Below are 18,121 nucleotides of genomic sequence, written 5' to 3'. Positions count from 1 at the left end.
GTGGAGTTGGATATGTCATTACGCTTGTTGAGGTAGTGAGGGGTTATAACATATTAAAACACAGTTTATATTCAGGCGTGTTTCCATTGCGTGGTAGAGAATGTCCTGCTATTATTCAGGTCCCCCAAGAGAACACTGTTGATGAGATGCTCTTACAAACATACCTTGTGGAACATTTCTGTGTTATTATTGCACATGTCTAGTGAGGGGTTATTGCACAAATATTCTCACATTTCCGTATTTGCTATCAGTCTTACTGCGGCAGGGAAAAAGCTGTTGTAAAGTCTAGTTCTGTGTGTGATGATACTGTCCGCCCTGCTGTGTCTGAGGCTGTAGGTGCAGTTTTTGTGCCTGAGTAGAGAGTGAGCTGGGTGGCGTGGATCCCTGAGTATGTGCTCTGCCCTTTTACGATGGTGCTGTGTGTACGGTGTGTCTGTAGCAGGCAGTTCAGTCCCAATGATCCTCTTTGCGGTCTTTATGACCCTTTGAAGAGCCTTCCTCTTTGCCTGTGTGGTGTTACCATACCAGACTGTGATGCCAGTAGTGAGGATGCCAGGAACTTGTGGCTGTCAGCCCTCTCCACCTCAGTCCCTTTGATGGTCAGAGGCAGCAGAGGGGAGGGGTTCTTCCTGAAGTCTACTATTATTTCATTTGTCTTATTTATATTGAGGTGGAGGTCATTTATGTTGAGGATGAGGGTACTGATTGAACAGGATCTGCAAGCATTCTTCCTACAGTGATTTGGTCAACCAAGCTTTTTATTATTTCTTTAACCTTGAGTTTAATGTTAGTGAAGGCATTCAAGGTTTCATTGAGGTGTGTACTGTTTGAAGTTGATATGGTAATAAGTTCTAACCTGTAAAAAAATAGTGAATAGCTGTTGCTAGTGCAGTGGGTGCCACTAGGGGGCACTAAGGCACTGTGTCACAGGACTGCACAGAGGCAGCTCACATCTGGTACCACAGAGAGATTTTGTTGTTCCTCAGCCCTTCCGTTCTTCATTTCCAGTTTTTATTTATGTTTTTGTCCTAGGTGACGATGAAGACAGTTTAAAGCAGACGATGGCTCACAGCCTGGCTGGAGCATCCAGAGACACCACCTCCTCCTCCCCTCACTCCCTTGTGTCCAGTGGTCAGGATTGGCTCATCAACAAGCGTTGCTCCCACTCCTTCACATCAGGTTAGTTTGCAGTCATTAACCTATTGTGTGAACAAATAATGTCTGTGAATCATAAACAGCTGTTTTTCTCTCAGCAACTTATCAGAAGATCAAACCTGTTTTGCCTAACCGTGGAGGCCTGGAAAGGGGCTCCAACTACTGTGTGACTCTTGTGGTTGGAGACAGGTCATCGGACAGCAGATCCAGAAACTCTGAGCCTCCACTGCTGGCCATGGCCGGATTGCAGCAGGACACCTATCTGGACTCTGCTCTGAGGAACTACACCAGCCTGCCACGGGCACACAACAAGTCCGTCTTCAAGAAGTTCTTTGGGAAAAGGGAGCTCTGAGTTTTTAAAAAATATTACTAATAAAGGGGTTTTAACAAATAGTTTTTAATGTGCAGTGCACATATTAAGCAAAACAAATGCTATAAATCACCCCATGAGCTGAAAAGTCCTTTTAATAGATTCATTTCATGAGTGTTTCTATTGTTTTTCTTTATTTTTCTTCTTCAGGTGAAACAAACAATATTGTGTGAGTGTTCACTGCGTAGCTGTAGATTGGATTAATTGAAAAACATTTTTTTGCCAGTGTTATTTTGTATTTCTCTTGTAGTTTTTGGATTGTGGTGTTATTGGGTTAACAGTCTGTGTACACAGTAAATCTTCCTGCTCAGAGGAAATCAGTTTAGAAACCAGATTTAGACAATAATCCTAGTGATATCACCATGAGTCAGTTATGACTAAGTATTAATTTCTTGAACTCACGACATTCACTGTACCAGATCATGACAGCTCCCCTCCTTCACATGTACAGTGTGTGGCACAGCCTTATACAAAAAGAGCAGTTTGATACTGCTCGAGCTTGTTTGACTTTTTAAATATTAACCGTGGCTAAGATTATTCATAATAAAACTCAAAGAAAATAATGTTTTGCTACGAATATGCTTCATAACTGGAGTTATTTATTTTTCGTGCAGTTGTGATGTGATGAACTTGTCCGTTGTTCGAGCTTTGTTGTCATCCCTGGAGGCTTTGAATAGACAAGGGATTAGATGAATGGAGAGATTAAAGGCCAGGCCAGGCTCAGAAAATCTTCATATCATTAGTCTTCTTTTTGCATATTTAAGGCCTGCCACTATTCAAAGATATGGTTCGACAAATCTGTAATCAACATTGCATTTATGCTGAGCAACCAAACATTCTCTGCAGGCATCACGGCTGCATAATGACTCATATGCATAAAGAATTATCAAAGTGCTACTGTTTAGCATTGCAAAATATTCAGTGATTCCCTACAAGATGTCTAAGGGACAAATTAGTTTCCAGAGACAGGCAAACAGCAAATTGGTCTATGTGGAAATTATGAACAACTAGGGAAGAATATAATAATAATTCGTACCATGCACTGGTCTCAGACAACAATAGATGAATTGACGCAATATAGCTGCAGTGAAAAGTGCACCTTTCTCTCATTAACTACCACACTCAGAGTAGCATTATAATAGATGCAAAAAAAAGAGAACCAGAAGAAGAAAAACTGAGCATTGGCACCAACATTACACCACCTTTCCATTCACTGGGTAGTGCCAAAAATGTCACAGTGTGGTCTTGACATGTACATACACATACACAAATGCACACAGCAGCTACAGAGAGGTATGGAAATGGAAACAGTTTGAGAAGTTCTGTGTTTGTGGTTCACATTTGTCAAAAGCATCAAGCAGCGGTATTAATCATACCAGACCAGCAATCTGTAAATCATTATCAAGGCTGTATAGCGCTGAATGCTGCATGACCCAGCCTCTCACTGTACTGTGAAACACACCCTACATTTGTTCAGTTTAGATACAAAATTACCATAAAAGTCATGTTCATGTGCTGCTGCAGTGATGTATGTGTTATTAGTGTGCTCCATGCAGGACAAGTTAATGATCCACAGTCACATAGAGATTGTAAAATTCACATAAGTACATATGGCATCAATTTTCTTGATAAGCATAGACTACCAATATTTGGGGTTTTCTCACAACAGTAAAGACGGTTTTTGTGAGTTTTTCCTCTCCGTCAAGTTTGGAATGACAGCTGCATCCAGTGCCCTGAGCAATGCAGCAACGCCCAATAGATTGATCACCATGCCCCCGATCTTTGTGTCCTCTCTGTGCACTTTGACCTCCATAGCATCCACTGACAGCTCCAACTGTTTCCTTCACAGCTCTGGGGGTTGCAACCCTCCCCTGCAGAGACAGTGGTGTACTCATTGCATGTGTGTCTGTGTGTCACCAGACTCTGGAGGCTTCCTCTGTGTGGGATTATATGACGAGGCACTGGATATACGCACCACAAAGCACAACACCCACGTACTTCTGCACACTTCGGTTGTTGCATTTCCCCACTCTAACCACTAATAACAGCCAACATGACATAACCCTCCCAAAGGTGAGGTAGAGTCCAGGTTTTGTTATGTAGCCAAGTAAAGAGTGACTCACAGGGTTACCGCAGTCAGACACAGAGATCCGGAGATCACAAGGGAGTGTAACAGGAGAGGGTTGTCCTCAGGCCCTGCTGTTGATGAGAAATGCTCCTTGTGCCTCTGGAAGGATGCATGACCCTTTACACATCATAGATTTTCTGCAAAGAATACATTAGTGGCATCTGTTTAGCATCACAGAAGCCATAAGCCCAGGATTATGGATTTATATTAGTATTTTCAGGGAAAGAATACATGCCTTCCATTTTTATTTAGGTAAAGGAAAAGATGTCCTCTTTTATTTTCTTTCATGTGCTTCTCTGAGCTTTGATGCCAAGCTCAAAAGATTGGCCTGTAGTGGGGTGCACTAGTGGCTCTGACATAGGCTTTGAAACCCAACACTGTCTCCCTCCAGCAACCCGGGGAGCCCATGAAAGTGATGTAATGGGAAGAGTGGCAATGAGCAGTTTGGTGGAATTGTGGTTAGGAACCTAAATCAAATGGCTTCATTTCCACTGGCTTCAGATCTCACCTGTCAAGACCAGTGGACATTAGTTACACACATTAGCGCAATCAGCTGAATTAAAGCTCTATTATAGCTGTCTGGGAAGATGTCTGAAATCACAGTGTCTGGTTAGTGGTACTTTGTCAGCCGTGCAAAGCCTTGTGGCAAAAACTGTGAGCTCACACACCCAGTCCATGCCGAGAAATGACCTTGATTTAAGGGTGTGTTGTTAAGCACTTACCATGTGCAGGCTTTCGCTCTGAGAAATGTGACTTCACAGATGCTAAGAAGCTTTAACTGCACATCAATAAATCATACAATCATCATGGGAAATAAACAGTGAATGTGTCCAGCTTCTGAGAAGATGGAGCAGGCTTTTTGCGTGTCTTGCACATGGTTTTTGAACAATATGTCAGATTTTCATCCACAGGGTTTGGCATTATATCATATACAGCTGTCATTGTGCCCCCTGGGCTGGTACAACAAAGTGCAATAACTGGAGAGAAATTTCTTCATTCAAGCACCAGCTTCTCATCAGCCACCCACCTCCACCCCTCCCCACGCCAACCAGTAAGCTCAGTTTTGTCCTGGATTGTTGGTAAGCTCCTTACATTTCTATATCCTCCGTGTCTAGAAGGACAAAGGGTGCTGGGTGCCAGACAGACATCTGTCCTGCAGATAAGGCTGTGAATGCCTCTCTGTGATATGGTTATTAATTCACTTCATAGTCATTATCGCAATCTAATGTAAAATGTAAAACATATAAAACATATAACACATTAAATCTCCTGACTGGTGATCCAATTGTTACAGTTGCACAGTGCTTATTTATGAAAATCCATAGTGTTCACAATGTGAAACAGCAAGCATGATGACCACATCTGGATCAGATTACTATAAAATACAATAATGAAATACAGATATACAGGGACAGGGTTTCTCTTCAAGAACAACAACAAAATCTCTGGCATGATTTTTGAATTCTTTGCTACTGTACTATGGGTATGAAACATTTCATACTCACCAAGACACTTTCTGCTAAATATTTCAAACATTTCCTTTTGCTATTTCATAATTTAGCCATTAGTTTCACATAGTTATTTTACATGTCTGTACACACACCACTGATCCATCACCATGTATCTGTTAATGTTGGTTATCTGTTCCAAAATGCTTTTGAAACAAAAATAATTACTATTTGCTAATTCTAGGCCACTTAAGACAAGGATGACTGGTTTCTAAGATACGGTACTGGAAATGTAGGAATATTGCTTAAAAATGACAGAAGCAAAGCTTGCTGAGCAAAACCAGAAACTGTAACTAAAACTTACCAACTTACTTTTAATACAAGCTTCTTGGGGGAAATATTTTGACCTGCTATGTATTCTACTGTATATCTTAATATTCAGTCAGTATTTTCAATGGTCATACTTGAATTCAGCACCTCAAAATCCATAAAAATAAACACATTTCAATTCAGAAGGAGAGAACTTTCTTAAAAAAAATTGTAGAACAGAACTCTTTGTTGGAGCAAATAGCTGGAAAGCTTAGTTTTTATCCATCACTTTAAGTTGTTACAACTTCCCTGCTTCTTTGCTACCTTTCACACACACTGTCTTAATACATGATGTTCAAGTGTTACAGCTGAATCAATGTGAGAATTTTTTTTTTCCAAATAGAGGATGAATATTTTAAATAAAAAAAACAGGATTTCATGTGTTTTGTTTTTCTAAATTGTTGAGCTTCTGTACAGTATTTCCTCGTACCCTCTCTGGCAACTGCAAACATACCCCTGGCTGAGAATGTAAGGAACGCATATGTCCGTAATATCACAATATGGTTTCTAATTACGCCATAACACACCAAATGCATCCACACATACCTTACACTGGCATGGTCGTTGTCGCTCATACATAACCCTGCCCAGGGTGCGGAGGATCGCCTTCCAAACAGAAGAGCCAGCTCCCTTGCTAGTACTGCTTGGCTTGCCCTACAATGAACCATACCATCAACTCTAATTGCCAGTTAAGTTTCTTGCCTACAACAACAATGCAGCACCATATTTTTGTCAGTTAAGAAAAAAAAACTGCATTGATGTCGACTTTGAAGCCAATTCAGTGACTGTCTGTGCCAGTTTGTCCTGAGGTGCGTCAGTGGCGGCCACAGAACAGATGCTGGCACAGCAGCATATCTGACGCAGATCACAGCTGGCAGCTCTCTCTGCAGCCAGCTTGACAGGTTACAGTGGTTCTACAAGCAGCATTCAAACAACAAGCCAAAAAGCCTTTCATGTATTTTCACTTTGAAATGACCTGAAGATGCTTTGGTGTTGAAACAAATACCTTTGCCAGAGGGTTTCTACCAAAAACTTTTGATACAACTGCCAGCCTCAGTCAATGAAAATCCACTTGCAGCGAGTATACAGTATGTCTGATCTAACCTGCTAATAAACCTGGACTATTCTTGAGCTACTTTAGTCTTACCTACTGTATACAGACGCAGTAAAGCAAAAAGCCAGCCACTGTCTAAAACAAGTGCATATCTGGCAGAAAATATTAATGTAGTAGTTGTTCATTGACAGTCACAAAGAGCTTCACATGTCCTTAAGACACCACAGAACTCCTATATACTGTGGTACTATTTATCATTCATTGAAAACTAAATGAACATAGATAGAAACTTAATTACCTCCTGGGATGGAGCAGAAAATCTCTGCCACAAAAGTGAGTACCGTAATATTTATTTGTGTTGCTAAATGTGAAAACAATGAAGCTCAGGATCAGGATGAAAACCTTTAAATAGTATAAATGAATACAAGAGAATGTCACTGTTTATTTTTCTCTGTTTTATGCTAGAGGATGAGTAAATCAAGAAAGGACTGGACATAGTTACAATGATAATTATTGAATTTCAGCAAGCACATCCTTGGGTAGACAAGACAAACACAGAGGAGGCTCATTAAGCAAAGAACCAAACGAATGAACAGAGACTTCTTTTATTGTCCAATTATAGAAAAAAAACAACACCACTTGCCCTTATGAACAAGTTAACATTATATGCTAATGAGAAATGTCTGCTGGAGTCTCTGTAAAACCAACAGCTAAAATAAAATAAAATACGGGGTATCCAGACACTAACTGAACAGTTCTCCTGCTGTTTTACATTTCACAATCAATTATTCAGCATGCAATCCATTTTGAGGCTGCATGAGAATGAAAAAATGATTTGTGTACATAAACACACCCCCACGACACACTAACTCTTCCAGCAGCTCGGATGGCCTTCAGGTTAGGTGACAGCCCTGTTATGAAGTGTGTGTACATCCACTGAATAGTCTGGCTGTGTACTGTATATGCAGTGACAAACATGAAACCTGTCAGAAAAATACACCAAATGCAGTCTTTTCCCCCATTCTAGCAGCTCTGAATCGGCACATCAGGTTGTGTGTTTTAGACATTCCTGTAGTGTTGCTAAAATATCTTGTAGAATCGCATTTCTGTTTTCCTTAGAAACCTAAGTGGGAAAAGATAGAAGCAAAAATCACTAAACTTGATAAACAGCCTGCAGATAATGACATTTATACAGCCAGATGAATAACACAAAAACTGTGTTGACCGCCTTGTTTCGTAGAACACATCTGCCAGATATGTTCATACTGACTCATAATATTGTATGATGTAATGACTTCAATCCAGCACAGTAAGCATTTTACATTACAATATCAATAACTGAGTCTTGTGTGATTAATTATTTTGACATTTGAAACCACCCTTTGTTGTTTAATCAGTCAAGCACGAATCAGAGTTAATCCTGCTATAGGAGAGGGATAATGCAGAGCATGCTCTTTCTGCATTAGTGAGCAGACAGACTGCCCAAATGGATACATTGCAAATAACATCCTATAGCTCTTAAACTGACCTGAAATAGCTATATATATGGCTTTCGGAGTGTGTGCTGGTATTTGTACTCACAGTGAAGACCTTGACATCGCCCCTGGTCCGCACCTCTTCCACGAGACCCAGTGGTTTACCCTTGGGGATGGGGATGGTGCCCAGGATGGTGCAGGAAGAGCTATCTAAAGTCTGCCTCACCGCCCTGATGAACGACTGGCTGAAGAGCTCCATTTTGCCAATCTCGTCAATGACAAACACCTTCCTGCTGCCTCCATCTGTTGATGCTGCCTGGAGGTGAGAGATGCATAAATGTATGACTGATGTTAGTTACAATTCAGAAATAAACTGCAACCAGTTGAGTTTGGACAATTATTGATAAATAGATCATGGTACTGTCTCATCTATGTGAATTGCACTGAGTGATGCCTTAAGATGAAAGCGGGATATGTCCCACCAGGGAAGAGACACCTCCCTTTACAACACACGTGTAGGTGCACTCCAGGCTCACTTTACATGCCAGATGAATTATGGTCAGTGATAGCCAGACGGCACCATGAACACTAAAAATGTCAGTCTGGAATTTATGTGCTTGCAAGCTTCCAATTATTCCATCAGTTCTGAGAAAATTAAAGGTTTGATGATTTGTTAAAGTGGGGAGAACGGGAGTATTTTGTTTCCTGTGATCGACTGATGAGGGTGAGTTTACAAAAGCAGCCTTACAGTTCTGAAGAGGGGGAGAGCCAGGTTTTCAAATGAAGGCAAGTCAACCACATATTGTCCAACTGTGTATTCCCGTTTGCCATGAGACATTTAAATAAAAAAAGAAAGGGGGGGGGGGGGGGTTGTCAAAACAAAGCAACAGATACGAGAGCAGGGTGGGCTGATTTGGATAGGATGACAACCCTGCTACCTGATTCTGGACAGGTGGCCCCTCTCTCCTTTTACTGTGACCACATCAAAGCCAACTCTCCGGCCTCCCTCCCTGACCTCCTCTGTGTAAAACCCCTCAACTCCCACTCCTGATGACACTAAAGCTTCACAGGCCTTCTGGACCAGAGTGGTTTTCCCCACACCTGTAAGCAATTCAAGAGAAAAGAGTAAAATAACTGCAGTGTCTCTTTTCAACACTGGGGTACATTGCCTTACAGCTAAATGTTGTGACAAGCTTAATCCATGCATTACTGATGTTGGTATCCTTATTCCTAAATCAGTGGTGTCCCTCTACATAATGTACTTGATCTATAAAGACCAAAAAGAAATATAAACAGTCAAAGAAGAGATGCAAGCGTTATTTTGTGGCCCTTTCATTCAGGAGGTGGGTGTCAATTTTCTCACAACCAGTGCACTTATGAACCAATACACGATGGAAAAAGAATGATTATGACCACAACCTGTCAACATAATCTTTAAATATTGCACGGACATTTCCTCTGTCTTTGGAGGATGTTATAGAAATAGAATTATTTCATAAAATATTACAAGTATAACTAATTCGATACTACCTGAACAAAACTAGCTAAGACAAATTAAGACAAGCTAACTATCATCATACCCAACGCTAACATCTGCTGACTGAAGACTGTTGGACGACTGGTTTATATTTATAGAGACTTAAATTCAACAGCACGGCGCATAATAGCTACAGTTTTACCTGGTGGTCCTGTCAAGAAAACGTGTTTGAACATTTCAGCTCAGTACTTCATATGTTGTTCTTCTTCTTCTTCTTCTTCTTCATATGGTGTTTATTGGCGTTTTGCAAGCCAACCTAGGCCACCTGCTGGGCTGGAGTGTAGAATGATAATCTACTTCATGTTGCTGCAGCTCTTCCGTACACATCGATTTAACGCATGCGCAATGGCAAACAGGAAGTATTTTATAAATGTCACCAGGATTTAGGTTATTTCACGATCAAATTCGATATTTGTCTTTATCTCTCTTTAACACTGTTTGAACAGTGTCTAATGAATGGCATTCAGTTATTTCTTTTAAAAAATGCATTAGTCAGTGGAAACACTGAAACATTCCTGTTTACTTGTAAATGACAAATTAGCAACCATGCTAGAAGTAATTATTAAAGCCCTGTATTTAAAATTTTACTTAAGTAAAAACTAAAAATTTGCTATGAACAAAATGTGCAATATCAAAAGTAAAAAGACTCATAACTGTATTTTTATAGACCTTCAGTATATTGTTTTCTTAGATTACAATTTTTTTATTTAAATGTTAAGTACCAGGTGGAGCTAAATATAACTACTTGTGTATTTTTATGTAATCTGCTGTTTAAAAATGTATTATATTTTATATGCTTAATATAGCTTTGAAAAGTCTCAATCTGAAAAGAAACCAGTAAATACAAGTTTGGTAAATCTAGCATAGTAAAAAGTAAAAACATTACCAAGTGAAATTTATCAGAATGTAATTATAATGCAGCATAAAATTAAACAACCACAAATACCTCTGAACTATACTTGACTATATATACTTCATAAATGTGTGTATGTATCTAAAAGCCCATAATGGCTTAAAATTCAAAAATGGAAAGGAAAATCTAAACTGCATTATCATTCAAAACACACTGTACCGGTCTTAAAATAAATGGAATATCTGTCTTTGCTTAGGTATAAAATAAGAGCAAGGGTAAAATGCAAAATAGCAGGTGGTATTTAAAGGAAATGGTCTGCAACCAGAAGATACCTTAGGAGTAGTGAGACATTTTCAGTTTGTGACAATTTTACTTGAAACAAGAGCTTATGTCACACGATTTGCATAAGTTATGTACGAAGAGAGATTTTCCATCCTCTTATATGCTACCAAAAGACTTATAGCCCAACACTTCATGCAAATGTCCAGCAGTAATGTATTAACTGGGTGATTAAGATGTAAATTAAAAACATTACTTCCACAAAAGCTTGTCTTTATTCAAAAATATTGTCAGATATTATAGCTGAAATGAAAACACATTAAACATTTTCTTGATTTGTTCAGTACACTACTCCTAATCTGTTTCACTGGGTTAAGGGACATAGTGTAGTGTATCCCTAATGTGACTATAAAGTGGGGTTTTATGTATTTTTTCTTTACATAGTGTAACCAGGAAGTTTAGTGGCCACTAGCTCAGAAATATGTTGATACTCCTTTCTGAAATCCAGAGATCCAAGATCATCCTCCAATTCCTCTGCCTCCTGTGGTTCAAAGGAGGATACGGATTCTGCTGAAAATCCTTGAACTGGTCTGCTGGTCTTGTTTGACTCACTCCTTTCGCCTCTGGATGATATGAACCTCTCTACTCCAGAGGACTTTTCTGTTCTGCTGCATTCTATTATCTGTTTTCTAGAGCTTATGGTTGGTGAGGCAGCTGACCCTTCTCTGTCACCATCGTTGGAGGAAAAGCTGAAGGCTTGAGGTCGGGTGATGTACGTGGCCCTCAGAGTCCGATGTGGAGAGCTGGGGGCTTTGATGGGCACAGGGAGGACTGTTCTCTTTCGGACAGACTCAGAGCCGGAGTCAGGGTTGCTGAAGTTGCAGTGAGGAGGAAACTTTGGAGTCATGGCTCTAAAGGGCTCAGGGCTACTCAGAGGGTCAGGAGAGCAGGCATCACTGGGTTCAAGACTGTTAAAGTCATCGGTGTAGTCTGCTTCCTCATTTCCTGCCCTGCTGGAGTCGGAAAATGAAGACTTGGGGCTGCTGTGTTTGCTACTCCCAGAAGATTCAGTTTTCGCTCTGTGCATGTCAGATTCACACTGTGATTGATCTAATTCACTGTGATGCTCATCCTCGTCTGTGTTTCTAGCAGTGCTGTCACTATCCACGGTGGGGATGTGAATATATTTCAAGTCTCTTTCAGAAAAGGAAGGGTGTTCTGATATTCTCAGAGAGTCTCTGTCTTGCTTACCATACCTGTTTTTCGGTTTTAATGTAACTGCTTCTTGTTGCGCAGAGTCCACCTTGATGTTTTGCATCATAGTCTCAATATTTTCATTGACACTGGAGCTCTGATTTAATGCTGATTTCCTTTTGTTGCACTTCATGATTTTATTACTTGACTTTGTCTTTCCTTTCACCATACTAGACTGTGTTTCATGCTGTATTATTTCCATGCATTCATAACGTTTTGGTTTAAGAGAAGCAATTTGCTTCAGCCTTAGGTTAAATGTTTTTGTTGTTCCATATACAAACTTCTTCCTGGGAGATTTACTGGAGCTCTTACTCTCAGTCAAAGTCTCTTCTTGTTTGTTTTTCTTTTTTTCAGACACAGGCCTAGCTATTGGTGTACAACAGTTTCTAGGGGCATGTGAATGTTTAAAATGGGGACTGGTCCCCTGTATGCTTTTCTGCAATGATTTAGCATGAGCACTTTGTGGTATGCTTCCATGCCCAGCTGAAGGTTCTGTGGAAGCAGGCCTGTAAATCCAAGCTAAATTTGGATGAACAGACAATAGCTGGTGTGGGTTCTGGTTATATAACTGTGAGAGTTCAACAAGCAGAGCATTTATTAGAGGCAAATGTTGTAAAGCTTCCCCAAGGCCATTAGGACTCCCCCCACTTGTTTCTTGGTTACTTGACATTTTTGCACTGTGTCTCACTTTCTGGTGCATCACTGTGAAACTTGGGCCTTCAATGTCATTTTCAGTTGTCTCATCCTCAGAGCACAAGTCTTTAAATGTAAAAGCTTCTGAGTCTAGTTTGGAAAATTTGTAATCCCCTCCTTTGTTTTTGCTTTTTTCCTCTGCAGAATTACTATAGTAAAGATGTGGGGGACAGAATATTGTTAAATCCTCCTCAAAAATGTTTTCTGTTTCTTGAAGTGTTTGAGGGATTTGGCTTTTTGGTCTGTACTCAGTGGCAACACACACAGTATCGCCACCCGGCTCTTCATTTATAAAAATTTTCGCATTAGTTGGTCCATTGGTTTGGTTGTTGTCCCTAATATCAGACTTGTCCAGTGTGGGTGAATGAACATCCCCACACTCAAGAAACAATGAGTCTGTAGATACACTTTTCTCCTTGATGCTTTCTTGTACATGGTGTCCTTCATGTAGTCTGGTGTGTTTAGGATCCCTGCCATCTGTGATATGTGGGAGTAAACTAGCCCCCAGACTTAGCAATTTATAACTCAAGGAAAGTGATCCAATTTTCTCTCCAGAGAGGCTGCATATACTAACAAGTCCCCTTTCTCCATGTGAAGAGGGAGATGAAATACCATGTTCAGCTACATCCTGTCTGATTCTGTCCATCACTTTAGCCAGTGATATCAGGGAGGAGCCAAGTAATCTGGGGATCTCCTCTTTCACATCCAACACCATAGCATAGAGAGGGGTGTTACACAGATGGCTATGCAGTGAGTCCAGATTCATTTTGAAGAAACAAGACTTGCCTCTGTTAAAGGTGTAATCTCCCCATTGAATATTTTCATCTTGTTCTTGGTGCTTAATATCATCACTTCTCTGTTGTGGCTGATAAATCAGCAGCGTTGGAAAATCCAGCAGTCGTACTCCAAGAGCCAGCTCCCCCGAAGCTTTCTTTACTTTCTCGATTCGGATATATTCCACCAAAAGTTCAAATGAAAAAAGTGTCTCGAGATTATCGGTGATCTGTCGTTCTGACATTGTGAAAGCTGTGGCTAAAATAAAACCATCCGGATAACGAACAAAATGTTAGCTAATCCACAAACAAGCCACGGTTTTTAGCTTACATTGGCGCCATGGAAACATAACTGTCGCGAGCAATTTACGTCATAGTATTCTAGGGATACTTGGGAAATGTGGTTTTAGGGGGTCTTTAGATTATTGCATTAATTTAAAATCGACAAAATTATGAGAAATTTTTGCTTACTCTTGATTTTTGTTTCTTTTTGTTAACATAAATTTATTATAATATCTGACAAGTCAAGCAATTATGGAGGTATGCTTCCAAATGTAAAAAAAAAAAATAAATTAACTGGAAAATTAAATTAGCAACTGCAGAATAACACCTTACAGCTAAATAGAAGAAAACACTACACATTACAAGCATAGGTCGAAAGGATAATCCATTCAGGCAGAGTGTTTGAGAGCTACTTTTCTGTAGTTCACCAGACGGTGCCACTGCTGGGCTTTTGGGCCTTGCAGACTGGAATAGTCTTGTGGTAAATGGAAACAATGTCATCGTGCTTAGTTTATGTTGTACGTTCGTTATTCCCTTTTAGCCAGTAACGGATGTTCAGTCTCTCTTCTATATCAACCCACAAAACTGATAAAGGTTTGTGAGAGCAGGCAGGAATGAAAGGCAGTTTCTCCCTGAGTCGTCGGGTGGGCGGAGTGTTATTCCTTGCGTGTTGTCATCACGGAGGTAGGTGCTGGATGGGTATCGCTATGGTCTGTGCAACTTCAGTCTGGAGACTGAGACAGAAAGAGTAAGGTGTGAGATCGACTAACACAGATACAACCGATTTTACAATATAAGGATAACTAACAACGTTAACATTCTCGCAAACCTGGACAGGACATCGCTCACGTTGCAAGGTAAGGACCCAAGCGTCTTTTTCGCCATCTAAACCGTTCAACAAAGTAAAAAGTAGGGCTGTAGCTGGAAGTGAAGAGCGCTACCCACAGCGAGAGTAGCGAACGGTGTAGAAACTCATTGGCATATCGATGGTAATAGTGAACACAAAGGATAAAGTTGGCTACTTTCATCTGGCAAATTAGATGTAATTCGAGCGAGAAACAAAAGGAGATGTCGGCTATAGTGTTTCAGCTGAAGCCTACCCATATCCTATATTTGTCTCTTCATAAAGTAAGTGTGTGGTATGAGCTTGGTGCTGTTGACCTGACTCCCGTGTGTTTGTTTATTTAGCAATGAGCATGTTAGATCTAATTCGGTCTAAAATGTAATGTTATGTGTATATTTCTAAAGGTATACCATGTGATCACTTAGGTTTCTAAAGGTAATTTTTTACTGTTAATGATATTATTACATGTTGGTGCCATTTTTAGGTGCTGGGTGGGAGTCGGGGTCACTTAACTGGATTTGCACTGAAATGTTTTTGAATGAATTTGTTTAGTGGAGTGTTTCCATAAAAACTGTGGGGGGCGATAAAGTCATCGTTGTCCAAATGCTAATAAAGCCTTCACATGTCCGATGCAGGTGAAGAGCATAGAGTATAGTCCATATTCAATGGTTCACACCAACCAGCGCTATCACTCTCTCTCACACTGTGATTTACTGTTGGATTATATGATTGTCTGGGGCCTTTTTGCAGCAGTGGAAGCTTGTCAGTATGTCCAGACAAAGAACAGCTGCCCCTAACAAACTTGTTTGGATTCTCCATAAATAATATCTGGCAGTCTGCTTGTATACAACATGTACAGTCTTGTTTATTACTGCTCTTGTAGCCAATGTACAGTACCCTCCACTGGGAGAGTAAACAAGTGAAATGTTTGTCCTCCAGCCATATCCTTTACTGTCTTCCTGCAGGAAGTTTATCCTCCACAATAACTAAATTCCTATTAAAGGGAAACAAGTAGGGTCAGGCCTCTGCTGGTGGCTAGCTGCAGACACAACAGCTAGGTGCTCTGGACTGTAAATGTAAGTTTCCATTGCTTAATGTCCTTTTGGCTTCAGTTCCCATCAGAGCAGATCAAGCATAAAGAGTCCTCCACTCCTGAATTGTAAAAATCAATAAGACACCGTTATTTTTCACTGAATTTTATATCTGGGAAAACTGGTTTTCCCATCAGGCTGTGCTGAACTACAGAGGCACAGTAGTTTAAGATGGCTCCAGTATGTTCAGTGTCTGGTATAACATTTAACAAATTTCCCTTTAACATCAAAAATGTCTGGCCTAACTCCAGCTGTCAGAGACCTTTACATCAGGAACTTTTCAAGAAACCACTCTCCTTAATGAACATAAATACTTCTGTAGTGATGTGTGAATAATTAGCTATTATTGTGCACAAAAGGTCAAATCAACCCTATTAGACTGCTAATTTTCTTTGTCATCAGACAAATATTTCTATTATTTAAACAATTTTTAAGATTTAGTTTGGATTCATGTCTTTCCTCATCTTATATGATTTTTGTTTTAATTTGGAGTTTCATTTGATTCTTGCCTTTTTGAATTTTCTTTTGGAAAGTTTGTGCTTCTGTTACCCGACTGAAGGGAAGGTGGGGTTTGTTCCAGATAGATGATTAAAGAAACAACTGTAGCTGAAAATGATGCTGCTTAGGTGCCTCATCTCACCAACTACAATCGGCACACTCCTAGAGGAGACCTACTCAATGTGGCAGCTATGACAGTGCCAAGGAAAAGCTTTCAATCTTAGTTTCAATAGAGATCTGTTGCATTCTACCATAGGGTGCAATGAGGGCTCTGAAGAAGAAATATGTTCCCATCTATTTCTAAAAGCACCTTCTGCATGACTAACCAGACAATGGGTAATTGAGCCAGATAGATATGTCTTTCAAAATGAAGTTATTTGCACAATGTGTGCTTGGCTGAACAATAAGGAACCTGTCAAGTGTGGCAGAGAAACAGCTTCCTGCGACATGCCCACAGGCCATATCCAGTTGTTGTCATTGCAGAGCTGTTTAGGATGTCTCCTGGCCTAGTGGGCATGGAGACACCCCACTCGAGTTACAGCTGCTGTGCTGTGTGTGTCACACGAATTGCCTATAAATATATTATCATGACACACAGCTGTTTGGGGATTTTCCTTAGGTTTGGGAAATTACTGAACACTGACTGATTTCAGTCTTCTTGTTACACCACTCCTCCCAGTGTGCCCAGCACTGCCTGGTCTTCTGGTCTTTCCCCTTGTGTGTCTCTTTTACCATGATGCTTTAGTACCGTGTGCTGACTAGTCATGATTTGAAGAACAGTAGAAGGAAAAGGCTGCTGAAATACTTGCGTTTGACGTTTGTCATGGCGATACATTTTGCCCTTATTGTACCATAGAAGCTTTCCGAAGTGGCGCCCCCAGTTCCAGCCCCAGGCATGTGAAGAGGATCAGGAACCTGGTCTGGGCTATGCCGGCTGACCAGCTGGTCTTCTGGCTAGCTGACTTGCCAGGATTCACAATAGGCCTCCCCAACCAAATCTTGTTGCTTCAAAACTAACCAACCATCAGACAGGGGATCACACGCTACCGACTCCTGTTGTGAGAGCTAGACTTTCTCTCTGTCTTTTTATCAGCCTTTGTTGTGATTCCAGTCTGGATTTATGGAGGGATTTCAGCCAACTCATCATGGTCAGGCAAAGCGCAGATGGCGTCATTAGGTTAATTTTTTTTTTTTTTAATAAATCCCCTCTTCCACTAGGGGTCTGTTTGTGATGAGTGTGAGTGGTTTACTGAGCTTTCATAATGTGTACAGTACAGACCATGACTGGAAATAGCTCTGTCCTTTCATGTGGGACGTCAATGAGGTTTGTAATATCAATGATCACGTAAGAGCCCCAGAGCTGTCTGCCTCATCAGTGCCTGCAATGACTCCCTTTAGTTTGGGATAAAAAAAATAATAGCTTAAACTTTCCATTTGATTATCTGAGCAGTCTTGAAACATATTTATCATAGAATCTTGTCACTGTCACTATATCAGGGTCAGCATGTTGGATTGTTCATCATTTTTGTCTGTGACTTCTCATGTGTAATCAGTGTTATGGCATTAAGACAGCACGTTTAACAACTTGCTCAGGCGCTGGCTTATGTCAGCATGCATCTCAGTGCATGGACAGATGTAATGCTTGCCTTTAAAGGTGTTTTTACTAAGAGATTTCTTTATTGTACTTTACATGTTGTTTAAACAGAGGAATGGGACATGGCTAGTTTTTCAGAAGCAGATATTAATGGTATAAGCTGTTGACTTAAAATGACTGTTCCAGCAGCCCATCGCTTGCGTCCTGTGCATCCTGATTCTTTTCTGCTCTTTTATGTCCCACTTGCTTGCCACTCCTTCAGTGACCTGCTGTCATACTAGACACATCTGAGTGAAAAAGCACTGCTAAGGCTGGAGGGGAAGCTGCTGGATAGAACAGTTAGTATAATAGCAGAAGTCAGATGCTGATTTTGTCACTGCTGGTGAAGACCCTGTCAGCCTCTGGGGCCACAAAGCTGGGCCTC

At 40.5% G+C, this 18,121-nt stretch overlaps 3 protein-coding genes across 3 annotated transcripts in view; 1 reads left to right on the top strand and 2 right to left on the bottom strand.

The window, feature by feature from the left end:
* Positions 1-1,592, top strand: part of mymx (myomixer) — a 28,792-nt gene extending 27,200 nt beyond the window's left edge. The window contains exons 32-33 of the mRNA XM_020601204.1: positions 1,033-1,179; positions 1,254-1,592. Coding sequence (XP_020456860.1) covers positions 1,033-1,179; positions 1,254-1,507 — 401 coding nt within the window. The 3' untranslated portion in view covers positions 1,508-1,592. The remainder of the gene's footprint in view (positions 1-1,032; positions 1,180-1,253) is intronic.
* Positions 1,593-6,963: 5,371 nt separating this feature from the next.
* On the bottom strand, positions 6,964-9,879 carry ntpcr (nucleoside-triphosphatase, cancer-related). Its single transcript, XM_020601215.1, is given in 4 exon segments — positions 6,964-7,647; positions 8,106-8,315; positions 8,748-9,100; positions 9,679-9,879. Coding segments are annotated over 4 exon segments (675 nt in total). The 5' UTR covers positions 9,713-9,879; the 3' UTR covers positions 6,964-7,569.
* Positions 9,880-10,543: 664 nt separating this feature from the next.
* Positions 10,544-13,905, bottom strand: map10 (microtubule associated protein 10). The gene has a single exon (XM_020604380.1). The coding sequence runs from the start codon at positions 13,631-13,633 to the stop codon at positions 11,105-11,107; it is 2,529 nt and encodes an 842-aa protein (XP_020460036.1). The 5' UTR covers positions 13,634-13,905; the 3' UTR covers positions 10,544-11,104.
* Between the last annotated feature and the right edge of the window lie 4,216 nt (positions 13,906-18,121).

Source organism: Monopterus albus, unplaced genomic scaffold (assembly GCF_001952655.1).
Source record: "Monopterus albus unplaced genomic scaffold, M_albus_1.0 scaffold3.1, whole genome shotgun sequence".
NCBI classification, from domain to species: Eukaryota; Metazoa; Chordata; class Actinopteri; order Synbranchiformes; family Synbranchidae; genus Monopterus; species Monopterus albus.
Note: the sequence above shows the minus strand (reverse complement) of the source record. Positions and strands in the feature narration are given on the sequence as shown.

Coding starts and splice junctions, on each gene's coding strand:
- map10 (XM_020604380.1), bottom strand. CDS start 13,633: ATGTCAGAACGACAGATCACCGATAATCTCGAGACACTTTTTTCATTT.